The sequence below is a fragment of the Spinacia oleracea genome, chromosome 2, assembly GCF_020520425.1.
Source record: "Spinacia oleracea cultivar Varoflay chromosome 2, BTI_SOV_V1, whole genome shotgun sequence".
NCBI lineage: Eukaryota > Viridiplantae > Streptophyta > Magnoliopsida > Caryophyllales > Amaranthaceae > Spinacia > Spinacia oleracea.
Genome location: NC_079488.1, coordinates 92,448,819 through 92,467,322, shown reverse-complemented (window position 1 = coordinate 92,467,322; position 18,504 = coordinate 92,448,819). Strand labels below are relative to the sequence as shown.

The 18,504-nt window shown below is 36.8% G+C and overlaps 1 protein-coding gene across 1 annotated transcript; it reads left to right on the top strand.

Annotated features, from left to right (window-relative positions):
- Window positions 1-15,763: 15,763 nt before the first annotated feature.
- On the top strand, window positions 15,764-18,261 carry LOC110790105 (basic transcription factor 3). The gene is made up of 6 exons (XM_021994862.2): window positions 15,764-15,921; window positions 16,588-16,655; window positions 17,318-17,466; window positions 17,615-17,671; window positions 17,790-17,828; window positions 17,914-18,261. The coding sequence occupies exons 2-6, from the start codon at window positions 16,588-16,590 to the stop codon at window positions 18,084-18,086; spliced, it is 486 nt and encodes a 161-aa protein (XP_021850554.1). The 5' UTR covers window positions 15,764-15,921; the 3' UTR covers window positions 18,087-18,261.
- Window positions 18,262-18,504: the final 243 nt, after the last annotated feature.

The following is an 18,504-nucleotide window of genomic DNA, read 5'->3' as shown; positions in this document are numbered from 1 at the left end:
GTTCTTGGAACCTTAAGGTTTATATAGCCAACTTAATTAGAGAAGAAAATGTCAAAGTCATCAATTATAAAATTAACATTTCCTAAACCAAATAATTCAATGTGAACATGATTAACATCGTGTACAGTACTCCGTTCCTTTGTTATTAAAATATGAATTGACAAATTCAAGCATAGATTATTTTCTCTGTAAATGGATAATTCCTACGCGTTGATTGGTACCTTATGCATTAAGATTGCGACTAAGCTATTCTCTCATGTTGTATTTTATTTTATTAATTGGCCAATTATTATACTCCTTTCATATGCTTAATTAGCCATCAGCTCAATGGGTTGTTGAGAAATTAAAGATGATTATCATCATTGAATAATAGTTGTCATCAATGTTGTTATGGAAGTTGAGAAGAAATTAATCCATCATCTTATTATATCTATTGAATTATTTTTTATTATACATGTTTAAGAGAATATCTAATACTACCTCCATTCCTTAATTTTCTTTACGCTTACTATTTGCACGGAATCCAATGCAATATTCAACGACTTATATATCCATTTTTCGTATGTGAAAAAATTATAAAAATTTGATATTTTGAAAATACATAACGAGACCAATCTAACAAGATCTTGCATGATGTCATTTTGATGTATATAACAGTGGGAATTCACGGTCAAAGTTTTCATACTTTTGACACATATTCCAAAGCGTAAAGAACATTATGGAACAGAGGTAATAGTAATTTAGGGACTTGCTTGTAATTTTCAAAAATTTCAAGCAAGTAACTATTTTTGTTAAATTAGCTAGACAAAGTAAATTATTCCGTAGCTTAATTGGAAAAAAAGATTAAACAAGATTTTATTTATTTAGTATGTAACGTATGAATTGTATGAAAAATAGAAAATAAAAAATAAAAAATAAAAACTTGAAAAATCTCAAGTAAATTGCTAATCATTGGGAGCATATAATTAAATTGTAGCTAGAAAATTTTGTTGTTTGGACGTGACATACCCAACTACAAATGGTCTTAGCTAACCATTAACGATGCTTTTAACTGTCAGATACATGCCACGTACACCACCCACTTCTTAGTTAACTACTCCCCTGTCTCTTTTATTATTTATGTACTCCCTCCGTCCCGGAATACTCGCACCGGTTTTACTTTTTTCACTATTCACATAACTCATTTTGACCCTATTTTATTTATAGTATATGAAAACAAAGTTAGTATATAATATATTGTTGGCTTCATATTAACATATATTTTCAAAATATTAATATTTCATAAGTTTTTATAATATGTAGTTAAAGATATTGGTGGTCAAAGTTGTGCATTTGCAAGCGTGTCCACTCGAACCGGTGCGAGTATTCTGGGATAGAGGAAGTATTAAGTTTTGAGTGTTTCTTTTTAATCTTTACGTATGGAATATTTCATTTATACGGTAACAAAAATTACCCTAATATTATGTCAAAATCGTGTCAGGTGATTACTTTAAACCAATCCAATTTATTACGGTAGTAAATCTCTCACACTAATTCCCATTATGATATTAAATCTCTCACATATAACAAATAAAGGTGAAAACATTGTTAATGAACGTAATTTGCATTGTTTAAATTAAAAAAGAGAAATAATTTTTTTTATCCACGTTAATTGATCGTTAAATCGCATACATAATACCAAACATAAAGATTAAAAAATGGATGAAAGGAGTAGCATAATATTGAAAATGGTTTGACATTTAATTAAGTATATGATTATCTGGTAGGAGACGGTCTGTTCTAACAAGGGGTTTGCTTAGAGCTGTCAAAGCAGTTACTCGAGTCGGGTCTGGTCATCTCGGGTCTCGGGTCATGATATGGTCGGGCCATGTTGAAGGAAATAATGCCCTTGGTCCAAGTATGCATATAATATTAAGTCTAATAAATGCGGTTCAGTATTAATTAACAAGTTAATAATTCAGTGAGATCAAGTGAGCTGAATGCCTAGCTAGAGGCCGCTTCAGTTCAAGTGGAATTAATGATATTAATCCACAGCTTACTCTTGACTGAACCCGTAGGGTCACAGAAATAGTACGTAAACGGATCAAGTATTTAATGGCATTAAATACTCCATCTATGGATATTCGGAATCGACGGATCTTGGTTTCAGTGGGAGCTGAGATCGTCACAAGCAAGAAATGAATACTCCGGAAACGATGATATTGCCGGAAACGGAAATATGGATCGTATCGGAAATATAAATATTATCCAAGTCGTAGATGTTGCCGAAAACGTAAACATGGTACGTATCGGAAAATATTATCGGAAATGGAAATATTGCCGGAAACGGAAATATTGTCAGAATCGGAAATATTATCGGAATCGGAAAATAATTCCGGAAACGGAAATATTAAATAATTGTTCGAAACGGAAATTAATTCCGGAATCGGAAATATTAAATATTGTTCGTATCGGAAATAAATTCCGGAACCGGGAATTTAATCGGAAGCGCATCGTACGAATTAGCATCGGACGAGGCTTGCTAGACGAAGGCCCAGCACGAAGCCAGGCCCGCGCCCAGCAAGCCGCGCGCCCAACATGGAGCTGCCACAGCCTCGCCAGGCCCAGCAAGGCCTTGGCGCGCGCACGCTAAGCGTGCTGTTGGGCTGCGAGCATCGACTGTTCGTGTGGGCCGCAAGGCCTGCGCGGGTGGTGCGATGCTCGTGGCCATACGATGCTCATGTTCGTAACGAATCCTAATCCTATCGGAATTCGTGTATTGATTAAATCCTAATCCTAATAGATTAAATTTATTATTTAGAGTTCAAGTTGGATTCTAATTAATAAATCCAAATCCTAGTAGGATTATAATTCCTTTTCCATACCTCTATAAATAGTGCCTAGGATCATAATTTATAGATACAATTGAAGTATTCAAAGGTAAGATTTTGAAGAAAAATCAGCCATACACTTGCACCTAAATAGGCGAAATTCCTAAGCAACCTTAAGGGCGATTCTAGTTGGTCAAGCTTAAGGCGGATCCGGACGTGCTGTGGACTATCTACGGAGGGACGACACTTGTAGTCCTAAAGACTTGTTCTTGTTCGGTTCGGGCGCAGCTAGGGAGGGCACGCAACAAAGTGTATGCATCTGACTTATGCTAAATGATTATGTGTGAATAATATGTTTCCTGGCTTTATGGTTTTTCCGCATGATTTATGTTTTGTCATATGTATCATAACCTAACAGTGGTATCACGAGCCTCTTATTATTTTCATAATCTAAATTGCATAAACATGGTTAAATATTACAAATTTGCAAGGAATTAAAAGGGGTGATTAATTTTCGTAATTGTTAATTAATTGCAAATTGCGTTTATTTAATTATATGTACGCAGTCTTTCGGCAGTTTCTTCGTTACTCATCCAAATTGAGTGATTTTTGTGTCAATTCCGCATGTAAAAGACATTCTAAATTTTTGACAAAAATAATAATTTCGGCCGAACCCAGAATTCCCAAATTTGAAGCCTAACTATGACTTTTCGGAGGTTTTAGTTTTTCGAACGCAAAAGTTTGTAAATTTAAGATGTTAAATTTAATATTTGTGATTCTTGTTGATAAATCTTGAATCTTTGATTGACCTACTGTATATGTTTAACAAGTTTGAATGCCTAGCCTTGTTAATTATACAACCTAATTTGTAATTATGATTAATTTTTTGAAATTCGAATAATTTAGAATTAATTTGATTTTCATAATTAATTAATTATTTAATTAGGTACCAATGATTAAAAACCACCATAAAAAATTGTTAATTTGTGTTAAATTTTAAACTTTTATGACCTAGATTTGAATCCATGTTAATCGAAAATTAATTGATTAATAAATTTTCGATTTTTCGCCCTATGAAATTAATATGATTTATTAATTTGTCATTAATTTTGGAAATAAAAGTTTTAATTTTTATCCAATTCGCTCATAAAACTTGCACGCACAAAGAAATGGACGCTACGTGTTACCCTTAAGGAGTGTTGTATAGTGCGGGCATGCGACGACGAGCAAGGGAGCTCGTCGCCCATGCGGTACGAATGCAGCGAGCAAGGCGAGTAGCACGCGAGCACAAGGCAGCAGCCCTGCCTTGCGTCGAGTGCTGCGATGACGCATGGGCGGATGGGCGAAGAAGCAAGGCGAGCGAGAATGGCAGGGGCGCGCGCGGGCAGCGAGGGGTGCCTCGCAGCAACGAGCGCTGCCTCGCCCAGCCTCGCCAAGCAACTGATGCGCTACGAAACAGCGAGCGATGCTGCGCGCAAGCGTGGCTCGGCTTGCTGCGTTTGCGCGTGGCAGCTGCTCGTGCCTTGCTGTGCTATCACTCGTGAGGGGCGATGCTGCCTCGTGGACTCGACGGGGCATGGGCGCAAGCCCATGGCCTCGTCTTGACCCGATTGATGCGTTTTGAATTTAATTTTTTAATTTTCAGTTCGGAAACGATTTTAATTAATTTTAAAATTCGTAATTTAAATTGTTTTCTTGGATTTTAATTTTGAATATTATAATTATTATAAATTTTATTTATACTAATTATTTTAATAAAATTAAATCTTGAATTAATTTAAATTCGTTTAATTCAACTGAAATAAATTAAATTAATGGATTCGATTATAAATTTATATGAGCTTTAAATTTTAATTAAATTTGTATGTTTCCTGTTAGACTAGAAATACATTTTTATGTTTAAAATTAGTAAAGCATATGAATTTATTGGTTTATGTGGGAGCATTTTTAGTCATAAACTCTTGATTAGGTCTACAAATCCTTTAAGGTTAAACAACTTGATTAGAATTAATAAGGACTGAATAATTGGTAGATTATTGGTGCCCTTAATTAATTGCTGCAAATATTTATGTGATGCATAACGTGTTTTACTAACCAGCTATGTGGGCCATTCATGATAATGAATGGGTGAATGGTATATATTGTATATGTACTGTTATGCAGGTTATGGAGTGACTAGTATGGCCCAAATAGGATAGAAAATATGGTCTACGTACCATTAATTTGAATGTAATTGGTCTAATGCACCAAATTTGTTTTTCAATTTAAATATGGTCTGCGCACCATCAAATAGTTGTAATTAGTTTAATTATAGCTTATCCTATTTGAAGAAAATGGCGCCTCCCACGGTGAAATTCAAGACGAAGTTACCATTTTCGAGACGGACTTTGAAGTTGAAGCTTCAAGATGAAGTCGGGCCATACTAGATCACATTTATCTTATGCATGCTTTAAGTTATTTATTGCTTTAAATATGTCTTAATTATGCATGAGATTGTGGCTTGATTATGTTGCATGATTAAGGATTTTAGTTCACTTAAAATCTAACCAACATAGTAAGAGCCTTAAGTTCCAAACTTAAAAATTGAGTTAAAAGGTGTCATGCCAAAATAAACACTTGCTTGGATATCCTTTACATCAATCTAGTAATAGTTTTCTCTCAGCGAGGTGTTACTTATTGGTCCTAAAGGGGTAAGGTACACAAATAATTGTGAGTACATGTTAGTTTTGGTGAAACTCAACGATATAAGTAAGGAGTCCTTTTATGTCGTGGCAAAATCGATAGGTTTACCTAATAAGTTCTTAGACGTACCTATCAACCAAGAGTAGTTTCTAGACTATTAGCAAAAGGCTTTTGCTTACCTAAAATATTTTAGAATTGAGTCTAAATACATAATGTGCTTAATTCTTCAATGGATTTTAGGGTCTTGGAATCATTTTATTCACACCTGCCGGAACACATAACTTGAATAAAATGCTTAATGAAGATTGAATTATGCATATATGCTAGAATTTAAGTTTATTAAGAGAAACTGTGAATGGTTATTTATTTGATTATTCCTTTCATTTGTAGTTTTAATTATGGCAAACAACAATTCATTCAACATTCGATCAATTCTCGAAAAAAGAGAAGTTGAGCGGGAAAAACTTCCTTGACTGACAAAGGAACTTGCAAATAGTTCTTATGCAGGAAGAAAAGGAGTATGTCCTGGAAGAGGCGATGCCCGAAGCCGCAGGCGAAGGGGTCACTCAGGCAGCCCTCAATCGTTGGATTGATGCCAACAAGGATGTGAAATGTCTAATGCTTTCAACCATGAGTGCAGATCTACAGAAAACATTCATCAACTCAGATGCTTTCACGGTCATCAGTGAATTAAAGAACATTTTCCAAGATCTGGCTCGAGTCAAAAGATTCGAGACTCATAGGCAAATTATTGAGACCAAGCTTAAGAAAGGCGAGCCCGTAAGTCCACATGTTCTCAAAATGATTGGACTCATTGAGAATATGAGTCGGCTGGATCAGCAATTCTCTCAGGAAATGGCTGTAGACACCATCCTCCATTCTCTTCATAGCGGGTATGATCAGTTCAAGCTGAACTACAGTATGAATAGTCTGGACAAAACTCTCACTAAGCTTCACGGTATGCTGAAGACCGCTGAAAAGACGCTCAAAAGTGATAAGCAAGATGTGTTATGGTGCGTGGGGGCAAGTTCAAGAAATATGGAAAGAAGAGGAATGCTAAGAAAGGTGGCAACAAGGCCAGCCAAACTAAGCAACCAACTGGCGCCAAATCTGAAAAGAGGAAGGTCAGTCAACCCACTTCTGAATCTAAATGCTTCTACTGCAAGAAGAAGGGGCATTGGAAGAGAGATTGCTTGAAACTAAAGGAAGATCAGAAGAACGGAACAGTCGTTCCATCTTCAGGTATTTTCGTTATAGACTGTACACTTGATAATTCAACTTCTTGGGTATTAGATACAGGTTGTGGCTCACACTTATGTTCCAATTCACAGGGACTAAGAAGAAGTAGAAAGTTAAGCAAGGGTGAAGTCGACCTACGAGTGGGAAATGGAGCAAGGATTGCTACATTAGCTGTAGGAACTTATTATTTGTCGTTGCCCTCTGGGCTAGTTTTGGAACTGGAAGAGTGTTTCCATGTTCCAAGTCTTACTAAAAACATCATTTCTGTTTCTTGCTTAGATGCTAAGGGATTTTCCTTTTTAATAAAAGACAATAGTTGTTCGTTTTATTTTAAAGAGATGTTTTATGGATCTGCTAGATTAGTCGATGTACTTTATTTATTAGATCACGACAAACAAGTTTATAACATAAATACCAAAAAGGCCAAAAGGATGATTCAGATCTCACCTATCTGTGGCATTGTCGATTAGGCCATATTAACTTGAAACGCATGGAAAGACTTCAAAAGAAAGGAATTCTAGAACCATTTGACTTAGAGGATTATGGTAAGTGCGAATCATGTTTACTTGGCAAAATGACAAAGCAACCTTTCTCTAAAGTTGGAGAAAGAGCAACTGAACTATTGGGTTTAATCCATACAGATGTATGTGGACCAATGAGTACAAATGCTAGGGGTGGTTTCAGCTACTTTATCACTTTCACTGATGACTTCAGTAGATATGGTTATGTCTACCTAATGAAGCATAAGTCTGAATCCTTTGACAAATTCAAGGAATTTCATAGTGAAGTAGAGAATCAATTAGGCAAGAAGATTAAAGCATTGCGGTCTGATAGAGGCGGTGAATATCTGAGCTATGAATTTGATGACCATCTGAAAGAATGTGGAATTCTATCAGAATTGACTCCTCCTGACACCACAATGGAACGGTGTGTCGGAATGGAGGAACAAAACCTTGCTAGACATGGTTAGGTCAATGATGGGTCAGGCCGAACTTCCAATAGAGTTTTGGGGACATGCACTAAATACAGCTGCACTCAATATAAATAGAGCTCCGTCTAAAGCTGTTGAAAAGACTCCATATGAGTTATGGTTTGGAAAGCCTCCAAATGTGTCTTTTCTTAAGATTTGGGGATGTGAAGTATACGTCAAGCGATTAATTTCAGACAAACTTCAACCAAAATCTGACAAATGTATCCTTGTGGGCTATCCAAAGGAAACAAAGGGGTATTACTTCTACAATACATCTGAGAACAAGGTGTTTGTTGCTCGAGATGGTATCTTTTTGAAAAAGAATCACATTTCCAAAATGACAAGTGGGAGAAAAGTAGACCTCGAAGAAATTCGAGTCGAACAACAAACTCTAGAGAATGCTCAAGATGACATTCAGGATGAAACTCAGAGATCTTTAGAAGTATCTGGTGAGAATCATGGTCAATCTAGAGATGTAACCCCGCGCAGATCGCAGAGATATAGATCTCAACCGAAAGGTACTTAGGTATTTTGACGAACGAGAGCTATGACGTTCTATTACTTGAAAGTGATGAACCTGCGACTTACAAACAAGCTATGACGAGCCCTAGCTCCAAGCAATGGCAAGAAGCCATGCAATCTGAGTTAGACTCCATGTCTGAAAACCAAGTATGGGATTTGGTCGATTTGCCAGATGGCTACCAAGCCATGGGAAGAAAATGGGTTTTCAAACTGAAAAAGGACAAGGATGGGAAACTTGAAGTTTTCAAAGCTAGATTGGTTGCAAAAGGTTACAGACAAGTCCACGGTGTGGATTACGATGAAACCTTTTCACCAGTTGCAATGCTAAAATCTATTCGGATAATGTTAGCAATCGCTGCATATTACGATTACGAAATATGGCAGATGGATGTCAAAACCGCTTTCTTAAACGGCGTTTTAACAGAAACTGTGTTTATGACACAGCCTGAGGGTTTTGAGGATCCAAAGAATTCTAAAAAGGTATGCAAGCTAAAGAAATCAATCTACGGATTGAAGCAGGCATCCAGGAGCTGGAATATACGTTTTGATGAAGCAGTCAGTGACTTTGGTTTCATCAAGAACGCAGACGAATCTTGTGTATACAAGAAGGTCAGTGGGAGAAAAATTGCTTTCCTAGTATTATATGTCGATGACATATTACTTATCGGAAATGACATTCCTATGTTAAACTCTGTCAAGATTTGGCTTGGGAAATGTTTTTCGATGAAGGATCTAGGAGAAGCACAGTACATATTGGGCATCAAGATTTACAGAGATAGATCTAAAAAGATGATTGGACTTAGTCAAAGCACTTATATCGATAAAGTACTTGATAGGTTCAAGATGGCAGACTCCAAGCAAGGCTACCTACCCATGTCTCATGGAATGACTCTAAGCAAGACTCAGTTCCCAAAAACACTTGATGAGCGTAGACGAATGAATGGGATTCCATATGCATCATTGATTGGTTCAATAATGTATGCTATGATATGTACACGCTCGGATGTTGCGTACGCACTCAGTGCTACGAGCAGATACCAGTCAGACCCAGGAGAGGCACATTGGACTGCTGCCAAGAATATTTTGAAGTACCTGAAAAGGCACAAAGATGACTTCCTGGTCTATGGTGGAGATGATGAATTAATTGTTAAAGGCTATACGGACGCAAGTTTCCAAACCGACAAAGATGATTTCAAATCACAGTCTGGGTTTGTCTTCTGCCTCAACGGAGGTGCAGTAAGCTGGAAAAGTGCTAAGCAAAGCACCATTGCGGATTCTACAACTGAAGCGGAGTACATTGCTGCACATGAAGCAGCAAAGGAAGCTATATGTCTAAGGAAGTTCATAGGTGAACTTGGTGTAGTCCCCTCCATTAAAGGACCAATAGCCCTTTATTGTGATAATAACGGAGCTATTGCACAGGCAAAGGAGCCTAGACACCACCAAAGAGTCAAGCATGTACTTCGTAGATTTCACCTTCTATGAGAGTTCGTTGAAAGAAAAGAAGTCGAGATAAGCAAGATTGGAACTGATGACAACATATCAGATCCATTGACTAAACCTCTGCCGCAGACGAAGCACAACTCGCACACTGCAGCTATGGGAATCAAGCATATTGGAGAATGGCTTTGATGTCCTTATTTAATGTTTTAAAGTTTTAGAGTTTAATTCTTTGTAAAACATTATTGGTTAATTATTCACAATAAATGAATAGAATTCATTTTTCCATTTAATTTGTGGTTTATTAAATGATGAGTCCCTTCAATTTGACGATATATTCAAGATAGACTGTCAGGACCAGTCCTGTGACTAAGAAATGTCTATCAAGTGAACTTGAATGTCAAAGGTTGAAAATGGTCCCTGGTCGGAGTTTTCTATAAAATTGGACGCATAGAAAACGTTAGACGACTGGAATGCAAGATGACTAATAGTTCTGTTTCTTGAACTATGTGGACATGGCAATGTCGTAATCATTTGGATAGATACTTACTTTGGGAAGACTAGTATCGGACAGACCTATGAAACTTTACTGTAAGAGATGAAAATTTGTCATAAGTAAATTTCATTAAAATTATTAGACACTAAATCCTCAATACCTGAGTGATTTGAGATTACTTGTTTGAGAACTGGTTGCTTTGACGTTGACCAACCGTCGCACCGTAAAAGGAGACTATAAAGGCAACGCTCAGGTAATCACCTATCAAACGAAGTCTAATCTCAAGATCACAAGATTGGGATTGTCCTCCCATAAATCGAGATGAGATGCTTAAAAGTTGTACAAGGCCACTCGGAGAGCTAGAAACTGTGAAATGCATGGCTGTGCTCGGATGAATCATAGGCTATGATTATCTGTTTATTTGATCAGTTGAACTCTGAAACCGAGAAACACCTCTGGACATAATAAGGATGACAACTCTTACCTTATGTTCAAGAGCAAGCATCGAGCGACAAAGGAATTAGGTAATGCACACTTGTCCCTAAGGACAAGTGGGAGACTGAAGGAAATAATGCCCTTGGTCCAAGTATGCATATAATATTAAGTCTAATAAATGCGGTTCAGTATTAATTAACAAGTTAATAATTCAGTAAGATCAAGTGAGCTGAATGCCTAGCTAGAGGCCGCTTCAGTTCAAGTGGAATTAATGATATTAATCCACAGCTTACTCTTGACTGAACCCGTAGGGTCACACAAATAGTACGTAAACGGATCAATTATTTAATGGCATTAAATACTCCATCTATGGATATTCGAAATCGACGGATCTTGGTTTCAGTGGGAGCTGAGATCGTCACAAGCAAGAAATGAATACTCCGGAAACGATGATATTGCCGGAAACGAAAACTTGGATCGTATCGGAAATATAAATATTATCCAAGTCATAGATGTTGCTGGAAACGGAAACATGATACGTATCGGAAAATATTATCGAAAATGGAAATATTGACGGAATCGGAAATATTGCCGGAAACGGAAATATTGTCAGAATCGGAAATATTATCGGAATCGAAAATAATTCCGGAAACGGAAATATTAAATATTTGTTCAAAACGGAAATTAATTCCGGAATCGGAAATATTAAATATTATTCGTATCGGAAATGAATTCCGGAACCGGGAATTTAATCGGAAGCGCATCGTACGAATTAGCATCGGACGAGGCTTGCTAGACGAAGGCCCAACACGAAGCCAGGCCCGCGCCCAGCAAGCCGAGCGCCCAACATGGAGCTGCCACAGCTTCGCCAGGCCCAGCGCAAGGCCAGGCCCAACAAGGCCTTGGCGCGCGCACGCTAAGCGTGTTGTTGGGCTGCGAGCAGCGACTGCTCGTGTGGGCCGCAAGGCCTGCGCGGGTGGTGCGATGCTCGTGGCCATACGATGCTCATGTTCGTAACGAATCCTAATCCTATCGGAATTCGTGTATTGATTAAATCCTAATCCTAATAGATTAAATTTATTATTTAGAGTTCAAGTTGGATTCTAATTAATAAGTTGGATTCTAATTATAAAAGTCATTTTGATGTATATAACAGTGGGATTTCACGGTCAAAGTTTTCATACTTTTGACACATATTCCAAAGCGTAAAGAACATTATGGAACAGAGGTAATAGTAATTTAGGGACTTGCTTGTAATTTTCAAAAATTTCAAGCAAGTAACTATTTTTGTTAAATTAGCTAGACAAAGTAAATTATTCCGTAGCTTAATTGGAAAAAAAGATTAAACAAGATTTTATTTATTTAGTATGTAACGTATGAATTGTATGAAAAATAGAAAATAAAAAATAAAAAATAAAAACTTGAAAAATCTCAAGTAAATTGCTAATCATTGGGAGCATATAATTAAATTGTAGCTAGAAAATTTTGTTGTTTGGACGTGACATACCCAACTACAAATGGTCTTAGCTAACCATTAACGATGCTTTTAACTGTCAGATACATGCCACGTACACCACCCACTTCTTAGTTAACTACTCCCCTGTCTCTTTTATTATTTATGTACTCCCTCCGTCCCGGAATACTCGCACCGGTTTTACTTTTTTCACTATTCACATAACTCATTTTGACCCTATTTTATTTATAGTATATGAAAACAAAGTTAGTATATAATATATTGTTGGCTTCATATTAACATATATTTTCAAAATATTAATATTTCATAAGTTTTTATAATATGTAGTTAAAGATATTGGTGGTCAAAGTTGTGCATTTGCAAGCGTGTCCACTCGAACCGGTGCGAGTATTCTGGGATAGAGGAAGTATTAAGTTTTGAGTGTTTCTTTTTAATCTTTACGTATGGAATATTTCATTTATACGGTAACAAAAATTACCCTAATATTATGTCAAAATCGTGTCAGGTGATTACTTTAACCAATCCAATTTATTACGGTAGTAAATCTCTCACACTAATTCCCATTATGATATTAAATCTCTCACATATAACAAATAAAGGTGAAAACATTGTTAATGAACGTAATTTGCATTGTTTAAATTAAAAAAGAGAAATAATTTTTTTTATCCACGTTAATTGATCGTTAAATCGCATACATAATACCAAACATAAAGATTAAAAAATGGATGAAAGGAGTAGCATAATATTGAAAATGGTTTGACATTTAATTAAGTATATGATTATCTGGTAGGAGACGGTCTGTTCTAACAAGGGGTTTGCTTAGAGCTGTCAAAGCAGTTACTCGAGTCGGGTCTGGTCATCTCGGGTCTCGGGTCATGATATGGTCGGGCCATGTTGAAGGAAATAATGCCCTTGGTCCAAGTATGCATATAATATTAAGTCTAATAAATGCGGTTCAGTATTAATTAACAAGTTAATAATTCAGTGAGATCAAGTGAGCTGAATGCCTAGCTAGAGGCCGCTTCAGTTCAAGTGGAATTAATGATATTAATCCACAGCTTACTCTTGACTGAACCCGTAGGGTCACAGAAATAGTACGTAAACGGATCAAGTATTTAATGGCATTAAATACTCCATCTATGGATATTCGGAATCGACGGATCTTGGTTTCAGTGGGAGCTGAGATCGTCACAAGCAAGAAATGAATACTCCGGAAACGATGATATTGCCGGAAACGGAAATATGGATCGTATCGGAAATATAAATATTATCCAAGTCGTAGATGTTGCCGAAAACGTAAACATGGTACGTATCGGAAAATATTATCGGAAATGGAAATATTGCCGGAAACGGAAATATTGTCAGAATCGGAAATATTATCGGAATCGGAAAATAATTCCGGAAACGGAAATATTAAATAATTGTTCGAAACGGAAATTAATTCCGGAATCGGAAATATTAAATATTGTTCGTATCGGAAATAAATTCCGGAACCGGGAATTTAATCGGAAGCGCATCGTACGAATTAGCATCGGACGAGGCTTGCTAGACGAAGGCCCAGCACGAAGCCAGGCCCGCGCCCAGCAAGCCGCGCGCCCAACATGGAGCTGCCACAGCCTCGCCAGGCCCAGCAAGGCCTTGGCGCGCGCACGCTAAGCGTGCTGTTGGGCTGCGAGCATCGACTGTTCGTGTGGGCCGCAAGGCCTGCGCGGGTGGTGCGATGCTCGTGGCCATACGATGCTCATGTTCGTAACGAATCCTAATCCTATCGGAATTCGTGTATTGATTAAATCCTAATCCTAATAGATTAAATTTATTATTTAGAGTTCAAGTTGGATTCTAATTAATAAATCCAAATCCTAGTAGGATTATAATTCCTTTTCCATACCTCTATAAATAGTGCCTAGGATCATAATTTATAGATACAATTGAAGTATTCAAAGGTAAGATTTTGAAGAAAAATCAGCCATACACTTGCACCTAAATAGGCGAAATTCCTAAGCAACCTTAAGGGCGATTCTAGTTGGTCAAGCTTAAGGCGGATCCGGACGTGCTGTGGACTATCTACGGAGGGACGACACTTGTAGTCCTAAAGACTTGTTCTTGTTCGGTTCGGGCGCAGCTAGGGAGGGCACGCAACAAAGTGTATGCATCTGAATTATGCTAAATGATTATGTGTGAATAATATGTTTCCTGGCTTTATGGTTTTTCCGCATGATTTATGTTTTGTCATATGTATCATAACCTAACACATGTCGGGTCATTTTATCACCCGGGTTAATGTCGGGTTCAGGCTGAACTCGGTCGGGTCATATCGGGTTATTTTTTTCATTTCGGTATAGGTCAGATTCGAGTTGGGTTCCGGTCGGGTCTTTTCTAGTCGGGTACAATTTCGGGTTTGGATCTTAACGAGTCGGGTTTGAGTCAGACTTGTAGCAGTTAATTTCGGGTTCGAGTCAAGTTCATATCGAATAATTATCAGGGCGGGTTCACTATCTCCACAGGTTAAGACCGGGTCCGATAACTATCAGGTCTAGTCAAGTTTAAACCTTATAATTAACTTTTATAAATTTGGTTAAATTTGGTTTAACGCAGTTCACTTGTTCTCGATTATGTAATTATAAAATATAAATTAACTTGATTTAAGTTATTATTTAGTTAGGTCAATGAGAAATGAGGTTGTCAACAAAATGAATTGCGGCATGATGATAAAATCGAGTATGAGACATACAAATGAGGGGGCATATGTACGGAATCTAGACGATGAGGCGCCATGTCATCGTTAAATAGAAAACGAGATGACATTTTTTAATAACAGTCTAGCTAGAACACTTACCTCGTTTTGTTATATAAACAGAGTCACTCACCTATCATTGCCATCAATTAAGATGGACGTTTATTAAATCTGATTTTGGTTTGTTTAAGGGAATTCTTAAAACTAGCTAAGGGCCTAAGGCTAGGGAAATCAAGTCGTTGCCTTGTTTTCAACATTAGAGTTGTTGCCTCTAAGTTTATCCTTCAAATCTAAATCACAACAGTAACCTAAATTCCTTCCATATCCTCCATATTATTCTTAGATCATCTAGATCCATACTTCATATCACCTAAATATCAATTTCCCCTAATATACTTTATTAAAACATTAGTTAAAGCATTAATGATCAAAGTTACACCTTCTGACAATTGAGACCCAAAAAAGCAAGTGACACCTATCATAAAATTATCGACGAATAAGGTCATGTTCTCTTCACCTTACCATTGTTATTTATTGGATCAGATCTTATTAAATCATATCAGACCAGACCAATAACATTCATATCAGAACTGACTTTTTAATAATAATTATTATTATTATTATAATATATTATATAATATAATATAATATAATAATAATAATAATAATAATTATAATAATAATTATTATACTCCGTAATAATAGTGATCAGACTAGATCAGATCAGCAATATGAAAAATCAGAACAGACAGATCATACCAGACGAGAACGGAGCCTAAGATTCCTGCAACTATGGGCTATACATCGATGATCTGTGAATTGGGTCACAAAAATAGTACCAAAAAAAAGAAAATGAAAAGCATAGGTGGGCCTTGGTCCTTGGGCCAGGTCCAATAATCATAAAAATGTAAGAGTGAATGTGAACCGTAGGATGAGAAACGCAGATATAAAATGAGAGCATTATCAGATAAGTAGAAAGAGCCTCACACTCTCCTTCATCTCACTCTTAAAACCCCCATTTTCTCTCATTCGGGCGACCCTAGTCCTTTGCTTCGCGGCACCGCCGTCCACCTCTCTTTCTCTCTCCTCTAATCTCCCAATCTTCCTCTTCTCACAAAGGTATATTTCTTCATCAATCTTAACTTTTAATTTTTCATCGATTTGTTTTTTTAGTTTTAGGGTTTTGACAAATCTGGAATTTTATTCTGAATATTTTGGGGGTTTAGGGTGGTTTTTTGTGTTTTTAATATCATTTTTATTAATGTGGATGATGTTTTTCTGATTATTTGACAATTTTGTTTAGATTTGTTGAATTAGGGTTTTTCGATTGGTGCGTTTCGTACTTGTTTCAATTGAATCTTCATGTATTTTGCTTGTATCTGCGGTTGTAATTTGTTTGTTTTTTGGCTTTATTTTTGCTACTGATATGACTGCGGAAATGATGTGCGGAATACGTCATGGATTTTTCTATTGAGATGTGGTTAAGGTGTATTTTAGCCGAAAGATGTTGAAGCACGAATTTGTACTCATTTTCAGATTAAATGTTATTGAGATGTTTTTAGTAAATTGAATATTGCTGCAAAAGATTGCCACTTGGAATTTTGGTGAAGTGTTTCTGTGCTGAAAGGATGTAATATGTATTGGGGTCTTATCAATATCGCTTAATGCTAATTGAGCTGCTATATATATAGAAGAGTATGAACTCTCAAATTCGAATTAGATGATAATCGACTCTTGGAGTTTAATGCTTTAGCTAATTAACCCCTCTCTTGCATCTTTCTTCAGATGAATGTTGAGAAGCTCAAGAAGATGGCCGGTGCGGTCCGCACTGGTGGAAAGGGAAGCGTGAGAAGGTATGAGTTTTGCTTTAGAATTTTGCTGATATATCCACTAAGAGTTGTGTTTAAATGTATCAATTGTGAGGAATCGATCTGCCTTTACCCACTTTTCAGCATTAGAGATCATTAAATGTCAAGCTGGTTGTTTAAAAGAAGTATTGTGGAATTCCCATTCTTGTATCTCACTTGAGTAGACTAATAAATATTGAGAAGTATCACATAAAAAATGAAATCTAGCAGTGAATGAATAGTGAGTTGGTTAAACTGGGTGTCAGATGGTAATCATGTTTTTTTAGCTCTCTGTTGGTGAAGTTGACTCTTCATGGGTTATTCAATTAAGTGGTCTTGTCATTTTTCTGTTCCTGACAAACATGGATATGGGCATCAATCACACTAATAATAATTTAATTTCCATACCCTGTCACCAAATGCTTTATGGTGTGTTTTCTTGTTGGTCGTTCGAGAATTCGATATTGTTCAGCTGTTGGAAACCTAGAATTACTGTTTCAATGTCATTTGAGGTTATACATAGGATGTATACAGTGAGGATGTATACGGTTGTGAGGTCTGGCGATGGCTTAATTTTGTAAACTTCTTCCCGTAGTTGCATGTTAATGTGAATTCACTATTTATCATGGTTATCTCCTTTCTAAGAATTATTTTGTTGGAGATTGCAGAAAGAAGAAGGCCGTCCATAAAACTACCACCACAGACGACAAAAGGCTTCAGAGTACTCTGAAAAGAATAGGAGTGAACGCTATCCCTCAGATTGAGGAAGTGAACATCTTTAAGGACGATCAAGTTATACAGTTTATAAATCCTAAAGGTGAGTTGAGATGTTTAATTAAGCATGTATCTTTCAGTTGTAATGGGGTTTTGAAAGACTTTAGATCATATGGCCGACTATCCTATCCTTCTTCTCGCTCTATTGTTTGTTCTGTTGCTGATATGGATTATTTTTCTTAAATTGCCAGTTCAAGCATCTATTGCTGCTAATACCTGGGTTGTTAGTGGTGCACCACAAACCAAGAGTATGGACCTCCCTTCATTTTTTTAATGTCATTTCTTATTGAATTTCATCACTGGTGATTTTAAGAGAATACTATAAGTTGCTTGGCTGTGACTGAGTGACCTACTTTTGTTTATCAGAATTGCAAGACATTCTTCCTGGAATCATCAATCAGTTGGGTAAGTGTAACAGTCTTACCATTTCCCCGAAGATGGTATTTCCCCACAGTTCAAAACTCTAATATCCAATGCTGTAAAATCTCAGGACCTGATAACTTGGACAACTTGAGGAAGCTTGCAGAGCAGTTCCAGAGCAGGGCACCCAATGCTAATGTCGATGGAAGTGGAACAATCGCAGAGGAGGACGATGACGAGGTTCCAGAGCTTGTTGCTGGTGAGACCTTCGAAGCAGCTGCAGAGGAAGAACAGAAGTCTTAAGCTGTTGGATGATTTTGTGTGTCCTGCTTTATTTATTAAAAAATATTTCAGCTTCCTCTTTCCTCCTTTTTGTTTAATTTAGCAATTTTTGCTGAATTTCCTTGAAACAATTAGTTTAAGCGATGTGTATTGTGACCGGAGGCAAGTTAGTTTTACTAAGCCAGATTGAGTTTCATCCGCAGCTCTACACCAATGATTTTGACTGTCTTTTTTGTTACTAATCTGAAGTGATTCTTGGCTCTGCCTGGCAAGAGAGATTTTGTTGGTTATTAAATGTCAAAATGGATCAGGCTGTTTCTCAGAAAGTATTTTATGGTTTTTGTCAAAATGTCAAAATGGATCAGGCTCCCATTTGTCGATACTTGGTATAAAATTCGTGGAGTTTGGTTATCTTTATCGGGTTAAGATTCAAAAATTA

Bases quoted from the DNA above. Each gene is read 5' to 3' on its own strand.
- LOC110790105 (XM_021994862.2), top strand. From the start codon at position 16,588: ATGAATGTTGAGAAGCTCAAGAAGATGGCCGGTGCGGTCCGCACTGGT. The intron at 16,656-17,317 runs GTATGAGTTTTG...TGGAGATTGCAG, and splicing joins GGAAAGGGAAGCGTGAGAAG to AAAGAAGAAGGCCGTCCATA. The intron at 17,467-17,614 runs GTGAGTTGAGAT...TTAAATTGCCAG, and splicing joins ACAGTTTATAAATCCTAAAG to TTCAAGCATCTATTGCTGCT.